This window comes from Mus caroli, unplaced genomic scaffold (assembly GCF_978045245.1).
Source record: "Mus caroli unplaced genomic scaffold, Mus_caroli_1 scaffold_2, whole genome shotgun sequence".
Taxonomy (NCBI): domain Eukaryota; kingdom Metazoa; phylum Chordata; class Mammalia; order Rodentia; family Muridae; genus Mus; species Mus caroli.
The window spans coordinates 118,103,697-118,126,923 of NW_028227257.1; the positions used below are offsets into that span (position 1 = coordinate 118,103,697).

Consider the following 23,227-nt stretch of genomic DNA (forward strand, 5'->3'; position numbering starts at 1 on the left):
AGTTGTCAATGAGGTCAACCCATTGGCTTCCAAAGAACTCTGCTTCCCTGGAGGAGTGGCCAGTGGATGGTGGTGACTGACTCCCTGTGTTCATCTCCAGTTTAGCAATAAAAGAAAACCGAGCTACAGCTTCCTGCCATTGAGCATAATGCAGAAAAGCGGCCAGCTGTAAGGAAGAGAACGGTCACAGCCGTACCTTGTTCTTTGACTTACAGCCGCCAGAACTCTCTATGTACTGGGGGGTAGCTTCCTATCACATAGACTACCCAGTGTATGGTGTTTTGTTATGGCAGCAGAGGCTGGCTGATGTAGTCTCTCAACAGCCAAGTAAAGAGTTTGAGACTAAAATTGTAACACTCCAGAAAAAAAGTTGTTGGATATCTTTAAAAGGTTTTTTGGTTTACCTTAAACTTTTATCTGAGATAATGATAGTGTTAATACTTTCAGATTCTTTTGGGGTAAAGTTATAGCTTGGTGGTAGGATACTTGCTCAGCATTGGTGAGATCCTGTCTTTGATCTCTTAAACTGAAAGAAAAAGAGAGGGGAGATGGGGAGAAAGAGGAAGGAGGAAGAGGAAGCAGAGGAAGATGGTGAAGCAGAAGCAGCAGAAGGAGGAGGAGGAGGAGGAGGAGGAAGAGAAGAAGAAGAAGAAGAAGAAGAAGAAGAAGAAGAAGAAGAAGAAGAAGAAGAAGAAGAAGAAGAAGCACCAAACCAGAAGCAGAGGCAGAAGCACAAGCACAAGCACAAGCACAAGCACAAGCAGAAGCAGGTGGCAGAGAAACCCTCTAGACCAAGTTTATAATTATCTAATAGCCACATTTTAAAGTTAAATAGACAAAATTAGAAAAAAAACTTGTTATCTAACTCTTTAGATATACTTTCAAGATGAAACTTATTAAGAAAATGTTTCTTATTTTATTTTTCCAAGTTTTCAAAAAGCCGATGTGTATTTCATGCAGGCTATACTGCAAGTGATCAGCAAGCGTGTGTGTCTGGTGACCATAGCAGTGGATGCCGCAGCTCTAGACACTTTACTTTTTAAAAGAAAAATGTAGACAGAGTTTAGCTTAAATGCGAAGTTTTCAATCCACTCCTTGAAGGTTATTTAACTCTAAAGTCTTTCCTTTTTCTCTTCCTTTTAGCTTTCATATATTCCAGTTGTGCACACACACTCCACTAAATAATAGTTGGTAATAGATGGTTTGAGTCTCCTGTGGTTTAAGCATGTCTTACCCCCAGTTTCATGTTGTGATCTAAAACCTAATACACATGTACCAAGATGGGGCCATACGAAGCCTTAAGAGCTCTGCCTGCACAGATGGGATTTGTTACCCTGTGAACAGCTTGAGAGACTCTAAGTAGAACTTTCTGCCCTTCTTCCGTCTGCCATCAGATGCTACAGAAACAAGGAACTGCCCCATACCAAGTGACTTGATCTTGGACTTAGGAGCCTCTACAACTCTGGGAAATAAACTTGCATTGCTCCTAAGTTTCCCAGTCTCGTGTTTTTGTTAGAACAGTGCCCCAGACACAGAGAAATCTCTTTAGGGCCAGATTCCAGTACCTGAGCCTGACCGTTCACAGCTGCCACCCTATAGCTACTATCCTAGGCTGTGTCAAGTGCCTCAACTAGCATCGCTCCCCTTTGCGGCTGGCTTGAAGCCAAGTAGGAAACACCTAATGGGGAACACAAATCTGTTTTATTCACTCCAGTTTTGACAACTGTGAAGGGACATCCCAACTCCTGAGATCCTGGTCAGGCTGGGTGAGGCTACCTCTAAGATGTACTTCCAGCTAGCATTTCGTTCTGCGCCATCCTGTCTCCTTCAACTTCTCTACAGGAAACCGAGAGCAATGCCCCGCCCCTATTCAATAACCAAACAAATCCTGCTTGCATCACTCCACCTTTTGGGTCTGGGTACAATGAACTCTGCTTACGAAAGAATATTGTCTCTCTCTGCAGTGTGGAGTTGTGGCAGGAAAGGGCCAGGCTTCCTCTGATTTCTCTTATCTTGTAAATAAAAATTTCTCCACGACGTAGATAAGACCATAGCTCCTTCTGGCCCTTTCTCTTTACGTTCCTTTACTTTTACCACCGTTCTTTTTCTAAGCATTAACCTTCTTAAAGACCAAAAATATCAATGGGAGAGAGAGATAGCACGTTCAAAACAGTCAGTTCCATCATCGGGCTGAAGCGCGAGACAATTATCACCAGACTAATTGGTCATTAACAGAATCGTGTGATTGTTACTCTTCACTTGACTTGACAGGTTTGGCGTCATCTAACAAGGTGCGCGCGCCTCGGGTTGCATTTCAGAGAGCATATCCTGAGAGCTTTAACTAAAGAGGGGAACAAATGTAGGCAGCACCATCCCATGGGCTCGGTACAGACTGCTTAAAAGACTGAAACAAACAGAGAAAGCCACATGACCGCCGGCAGCCCTCACCACCTGCCTCTGAAGATGGACACAGGGTGCTCACCTACTTCCCCGCTGTGGCCATCATTCCTTCTATGGAGAGCTGTATTTCCTTGTGAGTCATTAGATAAACCATTTACCTACTAAGCCCCACTTTGTCAGGTGTTTGGTCACAGAAACAAGGGAAGCAGCTAATACACCATACAGAAAGCAGGGCATCCACTAAAAACATGGCTGCTTCTATTTTCTTGGTTCTTCAGGGTCTATCTGCTGGAGTGGAGATGCAGCTCAGTTGCACGGTTTGCACCGGATTTAGTTATTAACATTAGCGCTGCAACCTCTAACACAGTCCTCACCTATTTTTCATCCCTGAAAGAGCTCTACCTTTCCAGACACTCTTTCTATTTCAATGTTATTAATTCTGGCTCTTTGCCTTCACTTCCCAGAATGCTCCATTCACGAATGGACTCCTGAAAGCCTTAGGCTGGCAGACAGTCCTTTCACGAGGCTAAGTCCGGGGCAGAGAGCGGAGATACAAAGATCCTCTTTATCTTGAAGCTTGGTTTTATCTGTTACGTACTAGTGTCTGTCCCTGCATAGTAGAGCAAAACCAATCTTAGAGCAGTGTCACCCACGGAGACCACAGCCTCTTGCTTTTTCCTTTCGTTGTTTTACTGGTTCTCTGTCCTTCCTCAAAACTGAGGCCACACCAAGAGTGCTTTTACCAGAACAGAAGAGGAGCAATGAGGAAAGGTAGAGATGGCTATGAGAGTTTGAGTAGAAGGGAGGAAAATCCAACCCCGTCACAACCATTGGGTCCCAATAGCTTCAGAGGTTCTACAGAGCTCTGAGGTGCCCTTTGCAACACAGCATCAGCTAGGCATGGTGCCGCCAACCCATCAGCTCAACCAAGGTAAATAATTTATTAAAACTCATCCCACGGTTCTGAGCTGCACAATGATTTTCCAGATTTCTACCACTTCTGAAGTTCAATTAAATAGCTTTTTTTTAATGATTAAATGATATTCCAGTAAGATCGCACAATTTTAAAGACCCTAGTTGCTAGAACCACAGTATTGATGCTTAGACTGCACGTTTTGAAATTCACTGATCAAAATGTCATAGGAAGGTGACACGGAGTTTGGTTAAATCTCAGTTTACTAATCCATAAAAGAGATACTTCCAATAAATAGCGGGTAAGATTTTCTCCATTCTCAGGGAGAAAAAAAAAATTAGCTGCAGTAAAGTCTCCTCTTACTAATGCCCCACTTATAATCTAAACCCTACAACTGTGTAGAAAGACACCCTGATGCAGTAGCACGGGATTACATGTCCATTGTGTGATAACAATGGCTGGTATCTGATTGCATCTCAGAAACAAACTGGACCGTTTACTAATAACACCTGAAGGCGTCCCCTTGGGATCCACTGGGAGCCCAGGCAACACTCAGCCTCTCTCCTCTCCCTCATTTATTTGGCCATGAGTATTTATTAAACACGTATTTTAAGCCAAGAGCTGTCTCTAAGCCCTGGGTATGTGGATAAAATAAATATCTGCCTAATGGAGTTGTGTAGGGGTGAGAGCCAAAATCCAGTAAGTGAGAACAATGTTACAGGATGTTAGAGTGTGGTGAGCTCTTTAGAGGCTAGAAAGAGTAAGAAACAGTAGAAGGTTTTAAAAAAAGAGGGAGTTTTATCTTTATTTCCTTATTTAGTTATATATTTATTTACTTTTGCAGTACTGAGTATTGAACCCAGGGCCTTGGGATTATGGGAAAAGCACAGTACTAATGGCTCAGCTATCTCAGTATTTGCATACCTTCCCGCCCCACAAGAGGTCAGTGATATCATATTACATTTTATTTAGTTTCATTTATTCAATTATTTCCACCATCATCATTATCATCATTATTTGTGGGTTCTCTAAGGGGGACAGTTTTTGTTTGTTTAATGTTTTAAATATAATTGCATTATGTAGTTCACTCGGGTCTGGAACTTCCTACATAGCCCAAGCTGTCCTAAATCTGGTAAGCTTTCTGCTTTGCCTTCTTTCCCAGTGCTAAAAGCAAGTTATCTCAACCAGAAAGATGGACTGATTTTAAATGGGTAATAAGGCAACATTAAAAAGAGAACATCTGAACAAGGGCTTTAGCACATTTACTGTGTCCTTAGCCATAAATTTTACATCCTCATCTCTCTAGTTCTTTCCTGAAGTCTACTAGACATTGAAACTTGCTTGTAATTTAAGATCAGGACAAGTCCAGTTTATATTTCTCTTTTGACTGTTAGTCCTTAAACTCTCTGAGTTTTTATTTTATGTCGTTTATCTTTTCTATCATACTATGTGTTGTGAAAAATCTACCACAGAAGTCTGTTTGGACATGAATTTGTAGAACAGTAGTTCTCAATCTCTGAGTCATGGTGCCCTAGGGGGTCATATATCAGATATCCTGCAGATCCAATATTTATATTACAATTCATGAGAGATGTAACTTTACAGTTATGAACTCCCATTGAAACAATCTTATTGGGGGGGTCACCACAAATGAAGGACTGTATTAAAGGGCCATAGTGTTCGGAAGGTTGAGAACCACTGTAGTAAAAAGTCTTCATTAACTGGCCAGCAACTACACTGGATATTCACCAGCCTAGCAAGGAGCCTTTCTCAGGGTGAACTTTTAAGCACAATCACTCATGTGTGTGTGTGTGTGTGTGTGTGTGTGTGTGTGTATGTGTGTGTGTATGTATGGGTTGGCATTCCTTAGTTAACAAAATCATCCAGAAATAGAACTTCAAAAACCAAAAAACAAGATTTAAAGACATTTTCAGAACTATAGACTTTGGTGGATTATATCTTTGTTTTCTTTTTGGCATGGGTCCTATCTATAGGCTGAGTTTTACAACCTGAATGGCACTTCCATCTTGGGGTCAGCTGTTCTAAGGTCTGGGAGCCTACTAAGGTCTAGGGCTCTGTTACATGATCCATCTTTGCTATATATGGATAACAACAGATGTAGAAAACAGATGGTCAGATAGGTACATATATGATAAATAGATAATATTTTTGGTTGTGAGCCTAGCCTTTAATGGCTGAGCCATCTCTCCAGCCTGATATATAGATAATAGACAAGTAAATTAAAAAGATAATTTTACAAATACACAGATAATAGGTAGAGAAAGGATAGATGATAAATGATTAATAAGTAGATGGATAAATGATCCATGACTGATGGGTAGATGATTAGAGTGAGAGAGAGAGAGAGAGAGAGAGAGAGAGAGAGAGAGAGAGAGAGAGAGAGAGAGAGAGAGAGAGAGAGAACATGATAGATTGATAGATGTGTTCTGGACATGATAGATTTGTTCTTCCTTTTATTTTTTCTTTCTTTTTTCTTTTTATCTTTCCTTTTATCTTTCCTTTTATCTTTCTTTTTTTATTTTCCAGACTCTTAAGAGTTCAGGTGATTCTTGTGCACCTTGGTTAGGACCGATATTTCATTGCTGTTATTCTTCACACTATGGCTTCAGCTGTTAAGCCTTCTGGAGGAACGCAGAAGTAATGTTTCATCAACTATTCAGACATCCCCTGGAACAATTCCACTGATAACCAAAATTATCCATTGTGAAGACACTTTTTGTCTTAGTCAGGGTTTCTATTCCTGCACAAACATCATGACCAGGAAGCAAGTTGGGGAGGAAAGGGTTTATTCGGCTTACACTTCCATACTGCTGTTCATCACCAAGGAAGTCAGGACTGGAACTCAAGGAGGTCAGAAAGCAGGAGCTGATGCAGAGTCCATGGAGGGATGTTCTTTACTGTCTTGCTTCCCCTGACTTGCTCAGCCTGCTCTCTTATAGAACCCAAGACTGCCAGTCCAGACATGGTCCCACCCACAAGGGGCCTTTCCCCTTGATCACTAATTGAGAAAATACCTCACAGCTGGATCTCATGGAGGCACTTCTCCAACTGAAGCTCCTTTCTCTGTGATAACCCCAGCCTGTGCCAAGTTGACACATAAAACCAGCCAGTACACTTTTACAGTCTTCTTTTAAATATATTTTCTAATAGCCTAGCATTTACATGATGGGACTGATGAGAGTGATAGAGCTGAGGAGATTCAACAAGGTTTCATAAAAAAAATAATTTAAATAAATGTATGCTTCAACTCCCATGATTATCTAATGGCTCTTTCTTGTTCTCTCCTTTGGATGTTTTTTTTCTCCTACTTATTCAACTTGTATGAATAAGTTGTATTCATGTAATGCTGTATTCATTTTTTCATGCTTTAGAGTTTAGATTTGAAAATAAGAATAAGAACAAGCTGGGCAGTGGTGGCACACGCCTTTAATCCCAGCACTTGGGAGGCAGAGGCAGGCGGATTTCTGAGTTCAAGGCCAGCCTACAGAGTGAGTTCCAGGATATCCAGGGCTACACAGAGAAACCCTGTCTCGGAAAACAAAACAAAACAAAATAAACAAACAAAAAAGAATAAGAACAAATACCCTTGTACAGGGATGTCAGATCTAAGGGTACAGATGAAGCCATTAAACTGGAGGATGACTTCGCTTTGGTGTGCTAGAGTCTTGATACTCTTTTGGTAACACCTTGATATCATTTAAATGTAAATCTACTTCTAGTTTGGCATTAGTGCCTGGTTGCAAATTCCTTTGCAAACAAAGGGAAAATGTCCATATATTTGTGTCCAACTGGTCTTTTCTGTTCCATCTCATCCTCCTACCTTCTGTTATAAATGTCAGGTAAGTTCTGGTTTCCCTCATGTCTTCCAAGCAAAGTAGTCCATTTTTAGGTGTGTCTCTGATAGATGCTTATCCTCTGCACAGTTGTCCCATGATGCCTTCTCCACTTTCTTCACTGCTACTTGACTGATCCCTTTTCCTCTGTATTATACTCTAATGGAAGAAATATCAATGGACACGTTCAGCTGGCCAATTTGGACTCCTGTTTCTCCCACTCTTTTATAAAGGACTTGCAATGTGACTCAAGACAGCTCTCCTCTGCTTCCAATTGTTGGCAATAACTTGTCTCTTACCCACTGGTATCTTCTGAGTCTACCCTTGTCAGCAAGGACTTACTTCTTAGCTGTTCAGATGACAGCTCTTTCCTTCCCGTTTGTTCACATCAGGGCATGTTCTTTTCAATGTAAAGGTCCAGTGTACTAGCTCATGCAAAGCCTTCCTTCTGTTTCATTCATTATACAAGTCAGTCATGGGCCTCAAATTCTCTCCAGGCAGAACCTTAGCACTCATAGACTACTTGGTTTGTGTTCTACACCATTCAAAGGCTGTGTAACTTTGTAAAGCTGCTTGAATGTCCCATGCATCTCTGCTCTCACCTGAAAATTGGGGACAGTAAAGACAATAAGTTCTGTGGATGAACTGAGATGGTAATTTTAAAATGTTTATTAAAATGTCAGACTCAAGAGAGGTTTCCAATGAACACTGACTATGAATCATGGCATTCTCTAACTTTACAAACTAGTGAAATGGTTTCATTTATGAGCTACAGTAAATAAGGTATAAAGTTATATTGATGAACCACTTAAAAAGAGATGTACTTCCAGTGTCATTGAAGACAGTCATGGTGAATTCCTACAGTTCTGGCTCCTTCAGGAAGCAGAGTTGGAAGGATCGGGTATTTGAGGCTAGCCTGGACTATGCTGTGAATTCCAAACAGAAAAATAAAAATAAAAAACAAAATACAACATCAATTTAATTGAAGCATTAGTTTATCTTTTGAGTCTTTGTGTCCATAGCCTGGAAGGGAATAATTGTTTATTTTCTTTCCAGTTCTAATTTAATAGATAACTCTCTCTGCTTCCAGAACTCATTCTAATCGTGATAGGATAATGAACCATTGGCATTTAATTATGACATTTATGAAGGTGGTGGGTACCAATTATAATCTGAGAGACATGTTTCTTCATATTCTTCCTTACATCAAAATCATAATTTTAGAAATTAGATTAGATTTTTAAAGTAGTTTAAGTGATATCCTCTCTCATCGACACCATATCACACCACCCCTCCAGATCTATAACTATGTGACAGCTATTATGTGCTCTCAAGATGTCAGGACACATTCTTGCTTGGATCTGAGAAATCTCTTTGATGATAATCTGACAAATTCCTTACATTACTCACATATTTGAAGAGAAATCACATAGCCCCCAGAAAATATGTATCTCTCTGATTACTAGGCTTCTTTTCTAACAAAACTCTGTCCAACTTAATACTGTAGCCATGGTCTTTGTGGCGTGAGATTGTGTTCTTTTGAGAAATGCACAGTGATGATGCAGACCAAGGATGTGAAGGTTGGCTAAGTTTAAATTTTAATAATACTATGACACTCCCAAGGAGTGTCCCAGTAGGAAAGCAGTAGTGCATTCAATAATGCAATTAATCAATATTACTTTAGAAGCAACCTAAGTAATTAGATTAAATTAATGTATTTATTTCCATCCATGCACTGTTTGAATCCTGGGCAACCTATCTAATTTTTAATCTGGATTCTGTTTTCTAATTAGTAAATGAGTTTGGACACAGGTAAAATGAAATTATATATTAAAGTACTGTGTTTAGAATAGGGAAGAAGTGATCATTATAACTGAAGATCTGAACATCAAGCTTTTAGGAACTCTTAGGTTTGTTCATTCTCTATTGAGGATCAAGCAGAGAGACTTTGATGTCCTGGCTAAGCATGCTTCCCAAGCAACAGCCCTATAGCTTTTGGACTTTTTAGGAACAAATTTGTAATTGAAAGAGTATACAATCCAGGTTTCTAGTATAGCCTCCACCTGTAGCCTTATGCTTCTTATAACTAGTTCGTTAAAGGACATTGCTGTTTTATTTAATAAATTAACCTTTCATTCGCACCCCTAGGTAAAAAATGTATGATCTTTACTTATGTTCTTAGAATGTACCTTTTTTATGCTCTCAAGAATCATAACTAAATGTGTTTTTAGGGAAAACTGTGTTGATCACCTTTCATCATTTCCATCAATGGACATGAGTAGTTTCAAGGAAAACAGGTCTATTTTGAATCACAGTTTCAGCCTGTGATTTGCTGACTCCATCGTTTCTCAGTCTGTGGTTGGCAAAACATTATGGCAAAAGGGTGGTACTGCAAACTTGCTCACCTGATGGTGCCTGGGAAGCAAACGCAGACAGGAATGGGCCAGGGTTCCCGTATGTCTCCTCCAAGGATACATTCCCAGTGGCCTAGCTTCTTCACTTCAGCTTAAGTTTCTAGAGTGTTCCATACCTCCCCTCAATTCCAGCAGCTATGGGCCAACCCTTCAATATGAGTCTCTAGCGGCCATTCCAGCTCTAAACTACTACAGAGTCGTTTTTTGAAAAACAACTACTGTTTGTTAGTAAATACCTTTAGCAAGATCTATTCATAGCCTGGAGATGTAGAATTGCTCACTTACTCAATGTTCTCATGTCATCATATTCCAAACTAAGCCTTACATGTCCCCTATTTGGAAAGAGGTGGATCATAGCCTATATTATGCTACTATGCCTTTAACTTTTAATGGATCCATGTCATTCTGTCTGTTTCTGTATAATTTCAGATTTGCTTCATGAGAAAAGTTCTCATGCTGACAAATGATACGATTGTGTTTTAGGATAATGCAAATGCATCACATGTCTCTTCTGTCCCCTTTCACAGGTCCATACAGAAATGTCCAACTAATCAGGGTGCTCCTTCCAAGCTCACCTCCAGGCTGAAATACTCAGCAGGAGCTCCAAGATAGGAAAAAAAATGAATGAACCTTGCATGCTTATAGGAGAGCATGCTCACTGAGTAAACAGACCCTCTCATGGTTATCTTTGTACACACACACACACACACACACACACACACATCTTTACTTAGTGGAAAAGCAAGAACAAAAACCTTGTTAAAAGTATTTTTATTTTGACCCCAAAAGAGAGAGAGAAAGGTAAAGCTATTGAATGGTTAAATGTACACACCTTTTGAACACCTCTCTTAGATATAACCTAGATCAGAAGCCCATCTATAACTCTGTTACAAGAAATATATTCCTAATTTATGAAATTATATGCAAGAGACCATCTTTATTTATTTACCCAGTCACATCCTCCTTAAAAGAGTTCAAACAGCTAGAACTATTCCAGATGTTTTAGTTAGATTCAACCAGCTTTCTAAAGAAAATACAAACATAAATAAAATGTTTATTCAACCTTAAAATGTCCCTGTATACTAGTACTTTCAATTTAATGTTGCTTCTTAAGATGTCCCAATTTCTCCATAAAACCTGTCAGACAAGTCTCTGGAGTCCTAAGTGGTACCCATTACCAGTCATGTGACAATGACTAATTGCTAAAGCTAGCAGTATGCATTTTAATTATACCTTAATCACTTATTGCATTTAGTTTCTGTCCAGAAAAGAAGGTCTTGGAAATCACTCACTACAAAGGACTTGCTGATTTTTTTTGGGGGGGGGGGCGTTGGGGAGCTGGGACAGAAGTTCTGAGAAAGTACTATGTGGATGTTCCAAAGAAAGCAACAAATTTGAGAAGACTCTCTAGAGGGCAGTTCACGTGGGACCCGGCTGATGGCTTTCTCTCAGATTGACGCCTCACCATCAAGGCACATAGAGATGTCTGTAAGTGCACTGTACACCTGTGATGACGCCCGGTACTGCTTCAATTTGTAAATCTATAGCTCATTAACCGCATGGGGAGTGGGGTTCATCTGGGAGCTGCAGTGGGCTGCGAGGACTCTTCTCTGCCAATGCATACAAGTGACTCACTCTGCTCACCAGAACTTTCCTAAGGCTAGAATTCAGGGACAGCTGTCTGGAGAATGGCAGGGAGGAAGTTCACAAGCCACTGTGCCGGTTTGTGGTGGAGAAAGTTTCCTGTGGCAGCCAGAGCAGTCAACTAAAGCAAACATCAACATAGAACAGTGATGTTTTCTCATTATTTTTCATACACAGTTTGTGAAAGATCAGCATGAAACTTAGCATAGTCAGGCAAAGATATTACAAGCTTCTTGAGAAAGCCAGCAATGGAAAAACTGGAGACACCGTATTCTAGCAACAGTGTCCATGTGGAAACCAGGAATCTGTCCTAGGAAATTGCTCTGGACCACAGAGAAGGTTTAAAAAAAATTGGTGTGTGTGTGTGTGTGTGTCTGTGTGTGTGTGTGCATTTATATGTGTGTGTGTGTGCGTGCTGTGAATTCAGTCATTTTACTGATCTGCCAAGATGACCGATCACTTTGAAATATGTGGACTTAGCCAAAATGAAGTACACATGACTTCTCTTTTCACTTGCCTTTTTAAAATTTATTTTAAGGTCTTTATAATTACTAAATGTTCTCCTTTCTCAGAAGATATTCTGAGAGCAAAGCAAAAATATCACTCTTGTAAAGCCATTTCCATTCTTCCAAAGGTCTGCTGGCAAATTATTCCCGCTGATCTTTCCATCTTTCTAGCCTGTGCAAACACACCTAACCCATACTACATTTCAACAGATGGCGCTTCATTTCTTTAAAGGAAAGCAGCCGTGGGTTTAGACAGTTGAATTTTTAAACTTCTGTATTTACTGAAAGTGCATATGGTGCTATATGGACAAAGAAATTGTGCTGAAAGAAAAACATTTGTGCCTGCAGCACCTCAGAGGCTCCCGGGAGGAGAGTGTGCAGTCACACAGTGTACCTCTCACAAAGCCGGATTTGGCTCCACTGTTCTTCCCTTCCCCCAAAATTTGATATGTACAATGCACCCTCAAAAAGTTTCTTCATTTGAAATCCTTCCTCTCAGCTGCAAACAAGAGAAGTGTAGAAAAGATTGTTACCAAAGTGACTCGAGTGATTTTTGAGGAGAAAATGAAACATAAACCTGAACAATAACAAAAAGGTGAAATAAAATGGCCTCTGTATGACAATTTAAGCAGATGTTGGTGTAAATTTACAAGGATGAGAGAGCTCTAGAGCCTCCCTCCATCCACTCATAGTTCACTTAAAGGCCAAGAACGCCCCCAAAATCTGTTTCTAATTTTACAGAAATCTTTCGAAATTTGGCACGGTAGTCAAAAGTCCGTGGAAAAGGGAGGGGGCGGGTAAGCAACTCATGTCCCGACTTCAGCTTCCAAGTGGAAGACAGACTTGCTTCTTTTCAACAGTTTTCACAGATGCGGTGACCCACGCTGTGCAGTGAAAATCAGCTAACTTGCAAAAACATCTGGAAAAATGAAGGTTAGTGCGTGCCGTCTCGGGGACGGCCACAGAGTAGAGGCTGCCTGGGCTGAGTATGGTCAGAGTTTTCTCTTCTTTAGAGAAGGTGGGGATGTGTGTGTTGAGTATCACTTCCCGGTGTGTGTTAGGATTAGAAAATGGCTCTAAATATACTGTAGAAACATTTGTCTTAGCAGAACTGGAAAGGCTCCAGCAATTACCGCCAGATCAGTGGAACACAATCAAAAGCTCTGTGGGGAAGGAGAAGTAGGATCTAGGGTTAGACAAAATCTTGCCAATTTTCAGGAGGAACTAAGCCCAAACCGAATTTTCTTTCTTCTATGTAGACATGGCTGAAAACTGTCTTTGGAGTTACCACCCTGGCTGCGCTTGCTTTAGTGGTGATATGCATTGTCTTACGTCCCTCAAGAGGTAAGAAATTTTCTGATTCACTCCATCTGCCTAGCGTAGCCTGGAAAATGTACCAATGTGTGAACTCAAATGGGTGAACATTTCCTAAGTGCCTATTTTCCAAAGTAAGCCTGTTATTTCTAAGAAGACGTATGAGTTCACAGTTATGTTGTGTGTAAGACCAGAAATACTGGAGATTTAAGGGTAGGAAGAGCTTTACAGTGCTTTTTCAGCAATAGAAAAACCTGAGAGCTATTCTGTACCCCTCCCACCACCCCCCAAAATACACGCAGAAGACAAGCTTTGATAGGCCTCTCAAGACTATATTTTTAACTAGCATTGTTTTCTATTACTAGATTTGCCTGGTAGCAAGAAAAAATAATGAGTAAGAATAGAAACGTTAAAAAAAGAACCTATGGAGGCTTTGAAATCACTAAATAGTGCTTCCAAAAAATTTAAGGAAGATGTTCAGAATAGAAATCTCAGGAATAGCCATATAGGAAAAAAGTTAAACTCTTGTTCTATATATAGTAGCAACTAGCTATTCAATTAAGAGGCTTGTTACAGTTACACAAACATTATCAAGGTAAATTGGTTGGTTTTTTTTTGTTTGTTCGTTTGTTTTAGGTTTTTTGTTTTGTTTTTGTTTTTTTCTTTTTTTGTACAGAAAGGCTTAGGCTGGCAACAATGTCACTTGACTGAGACCTAGAAGATGTTATGCACTGATTTTGAAACTAGTTTTAATTTTAATATTATCAATTGGTAATAAACTATGTCCCTATCATTCCAAACCTTCTTATGAATAGCAATGTGAGCTTTTAAAGCAGAGATGTCATGTAACAGTGACAGAGACTGGACTATAGGATCTGGGAAGAACAAATGCTCAAAGTTGATCAGAACCAGGGAACATCTGTGGGTAAAGTGAACTGACTCTGCATAAGGGTTAGTGGTCCAGCCTGAGCCAGCGAACACGTCAGTCCTGAATTCTCTGTTGCTTTTTAAAATTGAAACATGTACAACGTACAAAAGCTTGAAGAGTTCAAAAATGTCCACGTCCTTTCACAGAATTGCAATGTGCAGAATAACCTGATGAAGGCAGTCTCCTTGGAGCTGCACTTTTAATTTTTAGCTTGCATCTTTATGTCCTAAAGCACAAGATTTCCCCTGGGCCATCAAGGTGTATCCTCCTATTGTCATTTTATTTAGCTAGACTCTCACCTCAATTCTTAGAGGACACACTCCCTCCAACCAGGAGCTTCTGAGTGCCTGGCCAGGTCTCTGACCCCTTTAATCCAGTCTAGTAGAAACCAGCCTCTGGCTTTTGCAGATACTCACCAGAGCTTGAGATGGATATTCTGCTCCCTCAAAAATTAACAGTTTTTGGAAGCAAAAGTACATGAATTTTGTTGAGACAGCCTTTTCTGTCCACAAGTGTTGCCCTTTGGACTTTGAAGAATATTCCCAATGAGAAGCATATTTATCCATTGCAAATAGCATATAAGGATAGATATTTGGGTCTATACTTACATTTATAGATATAGACATTTGTGTAATTACATATAATCCCAATCTTTATCTTCTTTCCAAGTTTTTTATGAATAGCATACTCAAAAATATGTTATAAACTATATATAACATAAAAGTCCTGTGTTTTTTTTATAACATAGATTTCTATTTTCAATGGAAAAGATAATTCTCTAAGTAATTTCCTGTTATTGTGAAATAATCAAATTAACCTCAAGATGAATTTTTTTGCATTCATTTACTTCTACTGCAGAAGTAAACAATGCTTAGGCCTGCTATCTGCACTGTAAAGTCACTGCCTCTTCATTGTTGCGGACACCTCAGCATGTCACCTGAGCAGCATTGTCTTCTTGTGTCCATACCTTCACCATGTCCAGGCTGGGGACCAGGCCCAACCTTACTCACATTTCTTCCATGGGAAGGAATGAACTAAAAAGTATGAAAAAGTGAAGACTTCCCATGGGAAGTCAAGGAAAAGTAGTAACGGAACAGAAAGGAGAAGAAAAAGCTAGGTAGGCCCCCTATACCACGTCATCAGAAATGTCACCACCGTACATTTGTCTCCTGTGCCCTTGGGTTGCTAGTCCAGGAGCTACTTGGCAAGGTAACAGAAGTCAAGAAATATCCATCTATTCCATTATTTATCAACTCAATGCACTGGGTCCCCCAAAATACCTCCTATCACTTGCTGTTGCTGAAGTTACAAAGCTTAGTAGTCTCAATTTCCCTCAGACAGGCAAACAAGGAATCATTTGTCACTCTACACACCCTAAAACACATGGCCCCAGCCATCATTATGGAGAAAGGTCTCTGTCGCTCACGTATAAGTGAAATGAATAGAGTTGGGGCAGAGGGGTCTTTTTGTTCTCAGGTGGAAGTCCACAAAGAATCAGCCTTCACTTTAAAGAAGTTGTGGGGGAGAGAAGAGACGCAGACAGTGGGAATGAGTGGAAGTGGAGTAGTGAATGAGAATTCCTGTTTAGCTCACTTACATATTAAAAATAAATGTGTTGCAGCTCTTTCTGGAAATCCTAAGGTATTTCATTTTCATTTTAATTTTAATCTAAACTGAAGACAAACATGCCTTTCTGCCCTGCAGGCCATGTGGTCCTTGGCTTCTGCCCCTTCACCTGACTGACTCCCTTTATTTTCCTGCCTCCATTTATTCTCTCTTGAGGATTTTTTTCCTTGCACCCTTACTCCAGGATGAAGATGGAACCAGGTAAAAAGTCAGCACAATATCCCTCGGCTTCCCTTTGTCTATCCTGATGCCAATCATACACACTTTCTTGCTTCAAGAGATTTACAAAGATGATAAAAATGAAAACCAGAACTAGAAAGTTTCAGAGGTCTTAGAATTAAAAAAAAAATCTCTATAGCCTTCTTTGAGTCATGATTTACATTTTATGAATATCACCCTTTCTTCCTCCATTTGTTTGTTTGTCTGTTTGTTTGTTTGTTTGTTTTTATGGTACATTACCCTAAGGAGTGATATATAAGCACTCAATACATGTTAGCTATAATTTTTCACATTTATTTATTTCATATGTGTGCCTCTGTGTATGTATGTAGGCATGTTTGTATGGATGTCAGAGGGCAATCTTTAGGGGTTGATTCTTTCCTTCTACCATAGGAGTTCCTGAGACCAAACTCAGGTAGTCAAGCCTACTGGCTGTAACCTTTACTTGCTAAACCATCTCAATTTCCCAACTATGATTTTTTAATTTCAAAATTTATCACACAAAAGGAATTGTGCCTACAACTCTCTCTTTTTTCTTTTACCTCCTAATATGGGGATATATATGTGATAAAATATGCTTCTTAGACTTTTCTGTTTGGTATATTAATTTTTTAAACATTTTCTCCTCAATTCTGGTTGTAGTAACCATTACTCTTGAGTGTTACCATGCTTCTATACTCAGTCTGCTTGGACCTAAAGCAATAAATAGTTTAGAAACTTGTGTGTGTGTGTGTGTGTGTGTGTGTGTGTGTGTGTGTGTATGTGTGTGTGTGTGTGTGTGAGAGAGAGAGAGAGAGAGAGAGAGAAAGAGAGAAAGAGAGAGAGAGGCAGACAGACAGACAGACAGACATAGACACAGAGACACAGAGACTGACAAAGAGAGGGAGCCTTAAAATTAAAAAAAAAACACAGAAAGATAAGGGGAGTTAGGGGCAGAAAGATAAGGGGAGTTCGGGTGTGAAGATGAAGGAGAGAAAGCATAAAGGACACACCATGTGGAAGATCACAGAGTCTCTAGAAGTGCAACTCTGGTGCTTCCTAAGGAAGTGCAGACACTGCCACTATAGCCTTGAGCCATCCAGACATTCTCTTCTCTGCCTTTGCACTCTCTTCCTCTGTTGGCCATTGCTGTCAATTTGGCTTAATACATTTTCTGGAAATTTGTATTGGATGCCAATTTTAAAGTCAGATTTCAAATAAAAAAAAAAGAAGACTTGGGCTGCTTTACAAGGTACTTGCCACAGCAGCTTCTTATTGCCTAGGACTGAAAGTAGTCTGTTCTGGCCGCCAGGACAACTTGAACAGAACTTTATTTTCTCACAGTTCTGAGGTTTGGAAGTCTAAGATCAAAGTGCCAACTTGTTTCTTTCTGTAGACTGCCTTTGGCTTACAGGCCACTGTATCCTTGCTGGACCTTTCCCTTATGTAGGTTTGTGTCTGGTATTGCTTTACCGTCTTATAATGACAACAATCCTCCTGGATTAGAGCTCTGCCATTGTGATGTCATGTAACTTTAATTACATCCTTAAAGGACCTATTTCTAAATACAATCACATTGTGATTGCCCTTTAACTTAGAACCTTTCAAAAGCTTTATTACATATGTATGTTTTATTTACGTATTATTTATTCATTCATTTGTTTGATGTGTGTGTGTATGAGAGAGGGAGGGAGGGAGAGAGAGAGAAAGAGGGAGGGAGGGAGGGAGGGAAGGAGAGAGAGAGAGAAAGAGAGAAAGAGAGAAAGAGAGAGAGAGAGAGAGAGAGAGAGAGAGAGAGAGAGAGAGAGAGAGAGATCTAGGTCTTTCTTCCTTCTTCCACTACATGGGTCCCATGATTGAACTCAGGTCTTCAGACTTGGAGGCAAGCACCTTTACTGCTGAGCCATCTCATTAGCCTTCACATTGGCACTTTTTAGGGGGCACAGTTCCACTCATAACAGCATAAGAACAATGCTCCATAACACCTTCTTTGAGATGTTGTCTGAACAAATTATTTAAGAACAAAAGGATAAAAGCTCATGACAAGCCCTCATTACAGGGAAAATAAAGTACAAATCCTTGACTAATGAATGCTTTGAGAAATCTCACAAAACCAGAAAGAACTATGAATCCAGAAATTGTTTCAATGAATTAGCAAAGAAATAACTACACATAGAAAAAGATATTATATAAAAATGTATTACTATTAATATGTATTACTCAATAATAGCTACTTATAACTTCTATAATGTACTGCAGAAGGTTTTAAATTCATAAATAATTTAAATAGAAAAGGGATTAATATCTTGTAAAAAGAATATTTTCAATGCTGTTTTTAGACAAAAATATTATAATTATAACTGTTATCACTCAACAATTACTTTTTAAAAAATCAGTTTGGTGTAATGCAACAATTTTGAAAGACGTGAATGTTTTCGAGATTTGCCCAGTATTAACACAGCTGTGAAGCAAACTCTCCATTTCTGAAGAGTTTAAAGCTTATTTATATGCTCTTACTTTGAAGGAGAAATGGGGAATTCAAAAGGTTAAGGGAAAGAACCAGAAAGGTCATGGGCATAAAAAATTTTCTGAGTGGAATGTATATAAATCAAAGTTGTAGATCATATTTCTCTAATTGTTACTCTAAAACAGAAAATGAATCTTAACAAAGTCCCTTTGAATATTGCCAGGTTCTCACTAATTTTATAAAAATAGTCAAAAGCTTTAGATAATTATATAATCCAAAGAAATTTATCTGCCTCAGATTTCCAAAGAAAATTCTTGTACACCTTCCACAGGGATGTCCAACCAGAGGCATACCTTGAAAAAAATACTAATCATGCTCTAAAGTTCAAGTTGAGGACATGTAAAAGCAAGCTGGGTTTTCTTTTTAAAGCCACAGAAGGTCCAACTGGGATTTAAGTATAGTAGAAATCAACACAGTAGGTACAACTTATGTAGAGTAGAAATCAAATAAACACAGTAGGTACAAAGTGAAATGATCTCTTTATAGATCAACCAATTAAATACAAAATCTCCCCCTTTCTTGCTACTCAAAGAAAAGAGCATATTGCTTATTTTTATATCTTACTGAAATGATTGAAATGATGTAGCAAAATAGAATAACTCATAATCTCTATTCACCTTTATTCCTATTCACAAGTAGAAGAATAGCATTAAGATCTGAATTGATTTTATACATACCAGGATTTTATATTTGGCAGAAAAGCTAATGTGCTGCACATGGCCAAAACCAAAATGAAGCAGACAAGCATCTAGGCAAGTTAAATGAGACAAGTTGGTCCAACCCTTTTAGATATAAAAACTCACCCTCCCAAAAGTTAATAGAAGACTGGAATGGTACTACAATATTTAAAGAAACTGGGTGAGCCGGCCTGTTGTCATGTGTGTGCAACCCCAGGACTCCAGGACTCTAAACAGAGGGTCCCAGTCATCTGTCTGAAGTTCAATAACACAGGTCTGTGCTATAAGCTGTGACCTTGTCTCAAAATACTAAATAAAAGAAGATTGAGTTACTACTTTTAATACTCCCCCCTCAAAAAAAATCTAATAAGTCCAGATGACTTCAACAGAAAGAAAAATTTCCCAACTCATTTTAGATTCTAGAAGCCAGTGTTGTATGACATTAAAATAAGCACAACAAAAGAACTCAAGAAGATAGAAATGCAGTTTAGCATACTTTATGACTATAATCCCTAAAATTCTCAACAAATTATGATAGCAAACCAAATTCAGTGATATTTTAAAAAATTATGCATCAGATCCATGGGATTTCTCCCAAGAATATAAGGTTGTTTTAACATTTTAAAATGAATATAATAAGCTTTCTAAACTGAAAAAGCCACACCATTAGCATAAGTACAGATAAAGGAATTTAGAATATCTTGACCATTTTAACACAAAATGAAATAAACTAGAGAGAAGGAATAGCGGAACACACCTACAATCAAAGCACTGGAGATGCAGAGGCAGAAGAATAGCTGCGAGTTTGAGGCTAGCCTAATCTTCTTAGCCAATTTTAGGCCAGCCATATAGGAGACCCACTCTCAAAACTCAGAACAAGAAAACAACAGAATCAACACATGAAGACATATTTATGATGGGGATTTATTAGATTAGCTTTCATGATATAGTCTTGAGAGTCCAGCAATAGCTCTTAGCATGTGGGAGAAGCTGAGAATTTGATAGCTGTTGAGCTTACATGGCTGGATGTTTGAGCATTCCCAATTGGAGTCCTGTAGAACTGATAGTTTTCAGTCCATGCTGGAAATGGAAAAGGTTGGGTTTAATGACTGTTACAATGGTGATGACAGTAGCAGCAAGGCAGTAGAGGCACACACATGCAAGAACAGAAGGTGGGCAGGCAAAACGGAGTATTACATTTCCCTCAGACTTCTTTATATATGGACCACCCTTGAAGGTGATGGTGGCTATTATAGGAGATGGATTTCCCTTCTCAGTTAATCCTTTAAAACATATCATCACAGATATGCTCAGAAGCACACATTTAGTTCATTCCAGATCCAATCAAATTTGACAACCATAACTAACCCAAAGTATATACATGAACAGTGAAAGTTCCAGAAAGAAGATACAAATAAGTGGGGAACTATCCCAAGTTCAGTGATTAGAAAGCAATATTTTAACATGGCAAAGATCTCTAAATGTGTTTATAGAATAAAATCTATATTTATATTCTACAGAATTTTAACAGAAATTGATAAATTGATCCTCAAACCCATAAACTAGCTGAACATTACTGAAAAATAAACCACAGGGACTTGTACTTCATACCTCAGAAATAATTACAAAACACTAGGCAATCAAAACATAATGTTACTAGCAGAAAAGGAGGTTTGTGAATGTGCAGAGTAACATAGTACACAAGTAAAGCTTTATGATGGAAGATTGCTCAGTGGGTAGAAACACTGACCCTGACACCTGGCAATCCACACTTGATATCTTGATGAAGGATCTCAGGTAAGAAACAGGATGCAGTATATGTATCTGTACACCCAGGATTCCTGCAAGGAGATGGAGTACTCACTGGCCAGATACTGTGCTGCAGAACAGACAAGAGAAGTTCTGCCTCAACAAGGTAGAATTCCTGAGTTGACTCTCAAAAGTTTTCTGGCCTCTACAAATGAATCCTGATCTTTTCTCTCTCTCTCTCTCTCTCTCTCTCTCTCTCTCTCTCTCTCTCTCTCTCTCTCTCTCTCTCTCTCTCACACACACACACACACACACACACACACACACAGAGGTGCACACATAGGCACACATACAAGCAATAATAATTAATTTTTTAGCTATCTCGACAAATCAGGTGGGACAAATATTAACAGAAACTTCAGTTGGAACAATAGGATGTTCATATGTAAAATGATAACTCCTGCCCTCATCCCCTGCAAATAAAAATTAACTTTAAGTGGACCAAAGACCTTAATAAAAGACCAAATTATTCAAACTCTCAAAACTCAGAGAAAATCCTAGGACATTGGGCAGAGTGATATTTCTAAACTATACCCAATTATACAAACCTCAAAAGACAAAGCAGATATATTAAAACATTTCAAAAGTTAACACATTTACGTTGCCAAGAATAACACCACGACACTGAAAAAGGCTGTCACAAAGTGGGAAGACATATTTATGAAGGATGTACCCAACAAACTAGTGATCCGGGGTCTATAAAGACTTTTAGCAACTCATAACAAGGAGGGAAATAGGTGTTTGAAAGTATGACTGAGGATGTACAGAGAAAATTAGCCAGCGCCTAATAAGCATGTGGATGGTGCTCAACAAAATCCAATATTCATAATTCATCATTAGAAAACTGCAAATCAAATCTACAAGGAAATGCCAACAAGGAAATAGCAGGAAAGTAAGTCATCCACTGAGACACAGTATGCAGAGGAAATGCAGGACAGCAGAACAGAGGGAACCAGAAAAAGGGAAGGTCAAGGGCCACTGCCAATCATTTCAATGGAGGATTTGTAGAGGGCACACAGTACCCTTTATGGTGCAGAATCGCCATATCTAGATAAGGAGCATGGGGATTATTTCTTTTTATTTATTCTTTCTTTCTGTTTTCTTTTTTGTATTTCCTCCTCCTTCTCCCCTTCCTCCCCTTCCTCCTCCTCCCATTCCTCCTCCTCCTCCCCTTCCTCCCCCTCCTCCTCCTCCTCCTCCTCCTCCTCCTCCTCCTCCTTCTTCTTCTTCTTCTTCTTCTTCTTCTTCTTCTTCTTCTTCTTCTTCTTCTTCTTCTTCTTCTTCTTCTTCTTCTTCTTCTTCTTCTTCCTTCTCTCTCCATCTATCTCTGTGTGTATATGTGTAACCACTCTACCATCAAACTATACCTCTAGCTCCATGTTACATAAAGATGTTAAGAAGTTTCACAGGCAGGACTGGAGTGCATAGAAGTGGGGTTCAACTTTGGTAATGGTCCTAGGGTGGGTTCCCCAAAACAAAGAATGAAATGATTTCTGAATATAGCCCTTCCTCAGTTCATATGCAGTAGCAATAAAGGAGTTACATCACAAGGGCAAGCAGGAATTAGAAGAAGATGTCTCACCGAAGGAGACTGACACTTAAATAGACAAGGATGGTTTTGTTTATGAATTCCCACAAAGTTCTTGCATGCCCTCTTAGACTTTATACTGACCATGTCCCATGATCTTATGAAAGTTTACAGTGGAAAAGCTTGCTGCTTCCTTTGAATAACTTGTTATTCGGTATAGATGCTACCTTCCAAGATGAAGAGCTACTCCCCTCTTTAACTACTCAGTAAGTCCTCTAAACTAGAAAGCTCTTTGCTCACAAGCAGTTCAGATTTCTTTCTTTTCTTGTCATCTATGCTTTGAAGCATAACTTTTCTACGTGTAGTGTGTTTTTTGGTTCTTGCTCTAGTTTTTATATTTGTTATTGTTTTACTACAAGTGTGCTTTCATGTAAACAATAATGGTAATGTACTCAGCCTCTATAATCCAAGTTTAAAGTCCAAGTTTGTACTGGTTGGTTTTGTGTGTCAACTTGACACAGGCTGGAGTTATCACAGAGAAGGGAGCTTCAGTTGGAGAAATGCCTCCATGAGATGCAGCTGTAAGGCATTTTCTCAATTAATGATCAAGGGGGAGGGTCCCTTGTGGATGGTACCAACTCTGAGCTGGTAGTCTTGGGTTCTATAAGAAAGCAAGCTGAACAAGCCAGTAAAGAACATCCCTCCATGGGCTCTGCATCAGCTCCTGTTTCCTGACCTGTTTGAGTTCCAGTCCTGACTTCCTTTGGTGATGAACAGCAACGTGGAAGTGTAAGCTGTATAAACCCTTTCCTCCCCAACTTATTTTTGGGTTTGTGCAGGAATAGAAACCTTGACTAAGACACAATGCATTAAGCATGTTTGTTAGCCT

General features: G+C 39.2%; 1 protein-coding gene across 2 annotated transcripts in view; it reads left to right on the forward strand.

Moving 5' to 3' along the window:
- Window positions 1-12,530: 12,530 nt before the first annotated feature.
- Fap (fibroblast activation protein alpha) overlaps window positions 12,531-23,227 on the forward strand; it is a 74,454-nt gene continuing 63,757 nt past the window's right edge. For both annotated transcript variants that reach the window (XM_085830730.1, XM_085830731.1), the window contains exons 1-2: window positions 12,531-12,664; window positions 12,991-13,075. In XM_085830730.1, coding sequence (XP_085686856.1) covers window positions 12,659-12,664; window positions 12,991-13,075 — 91 coding nt within the window. In that variant the 5' untranslated portion in view covers window positions 12,531-12,658. The remainder of the gene's footprint in view (window positions 12,665-12,990; window positions 13,076-23,227) is intronic.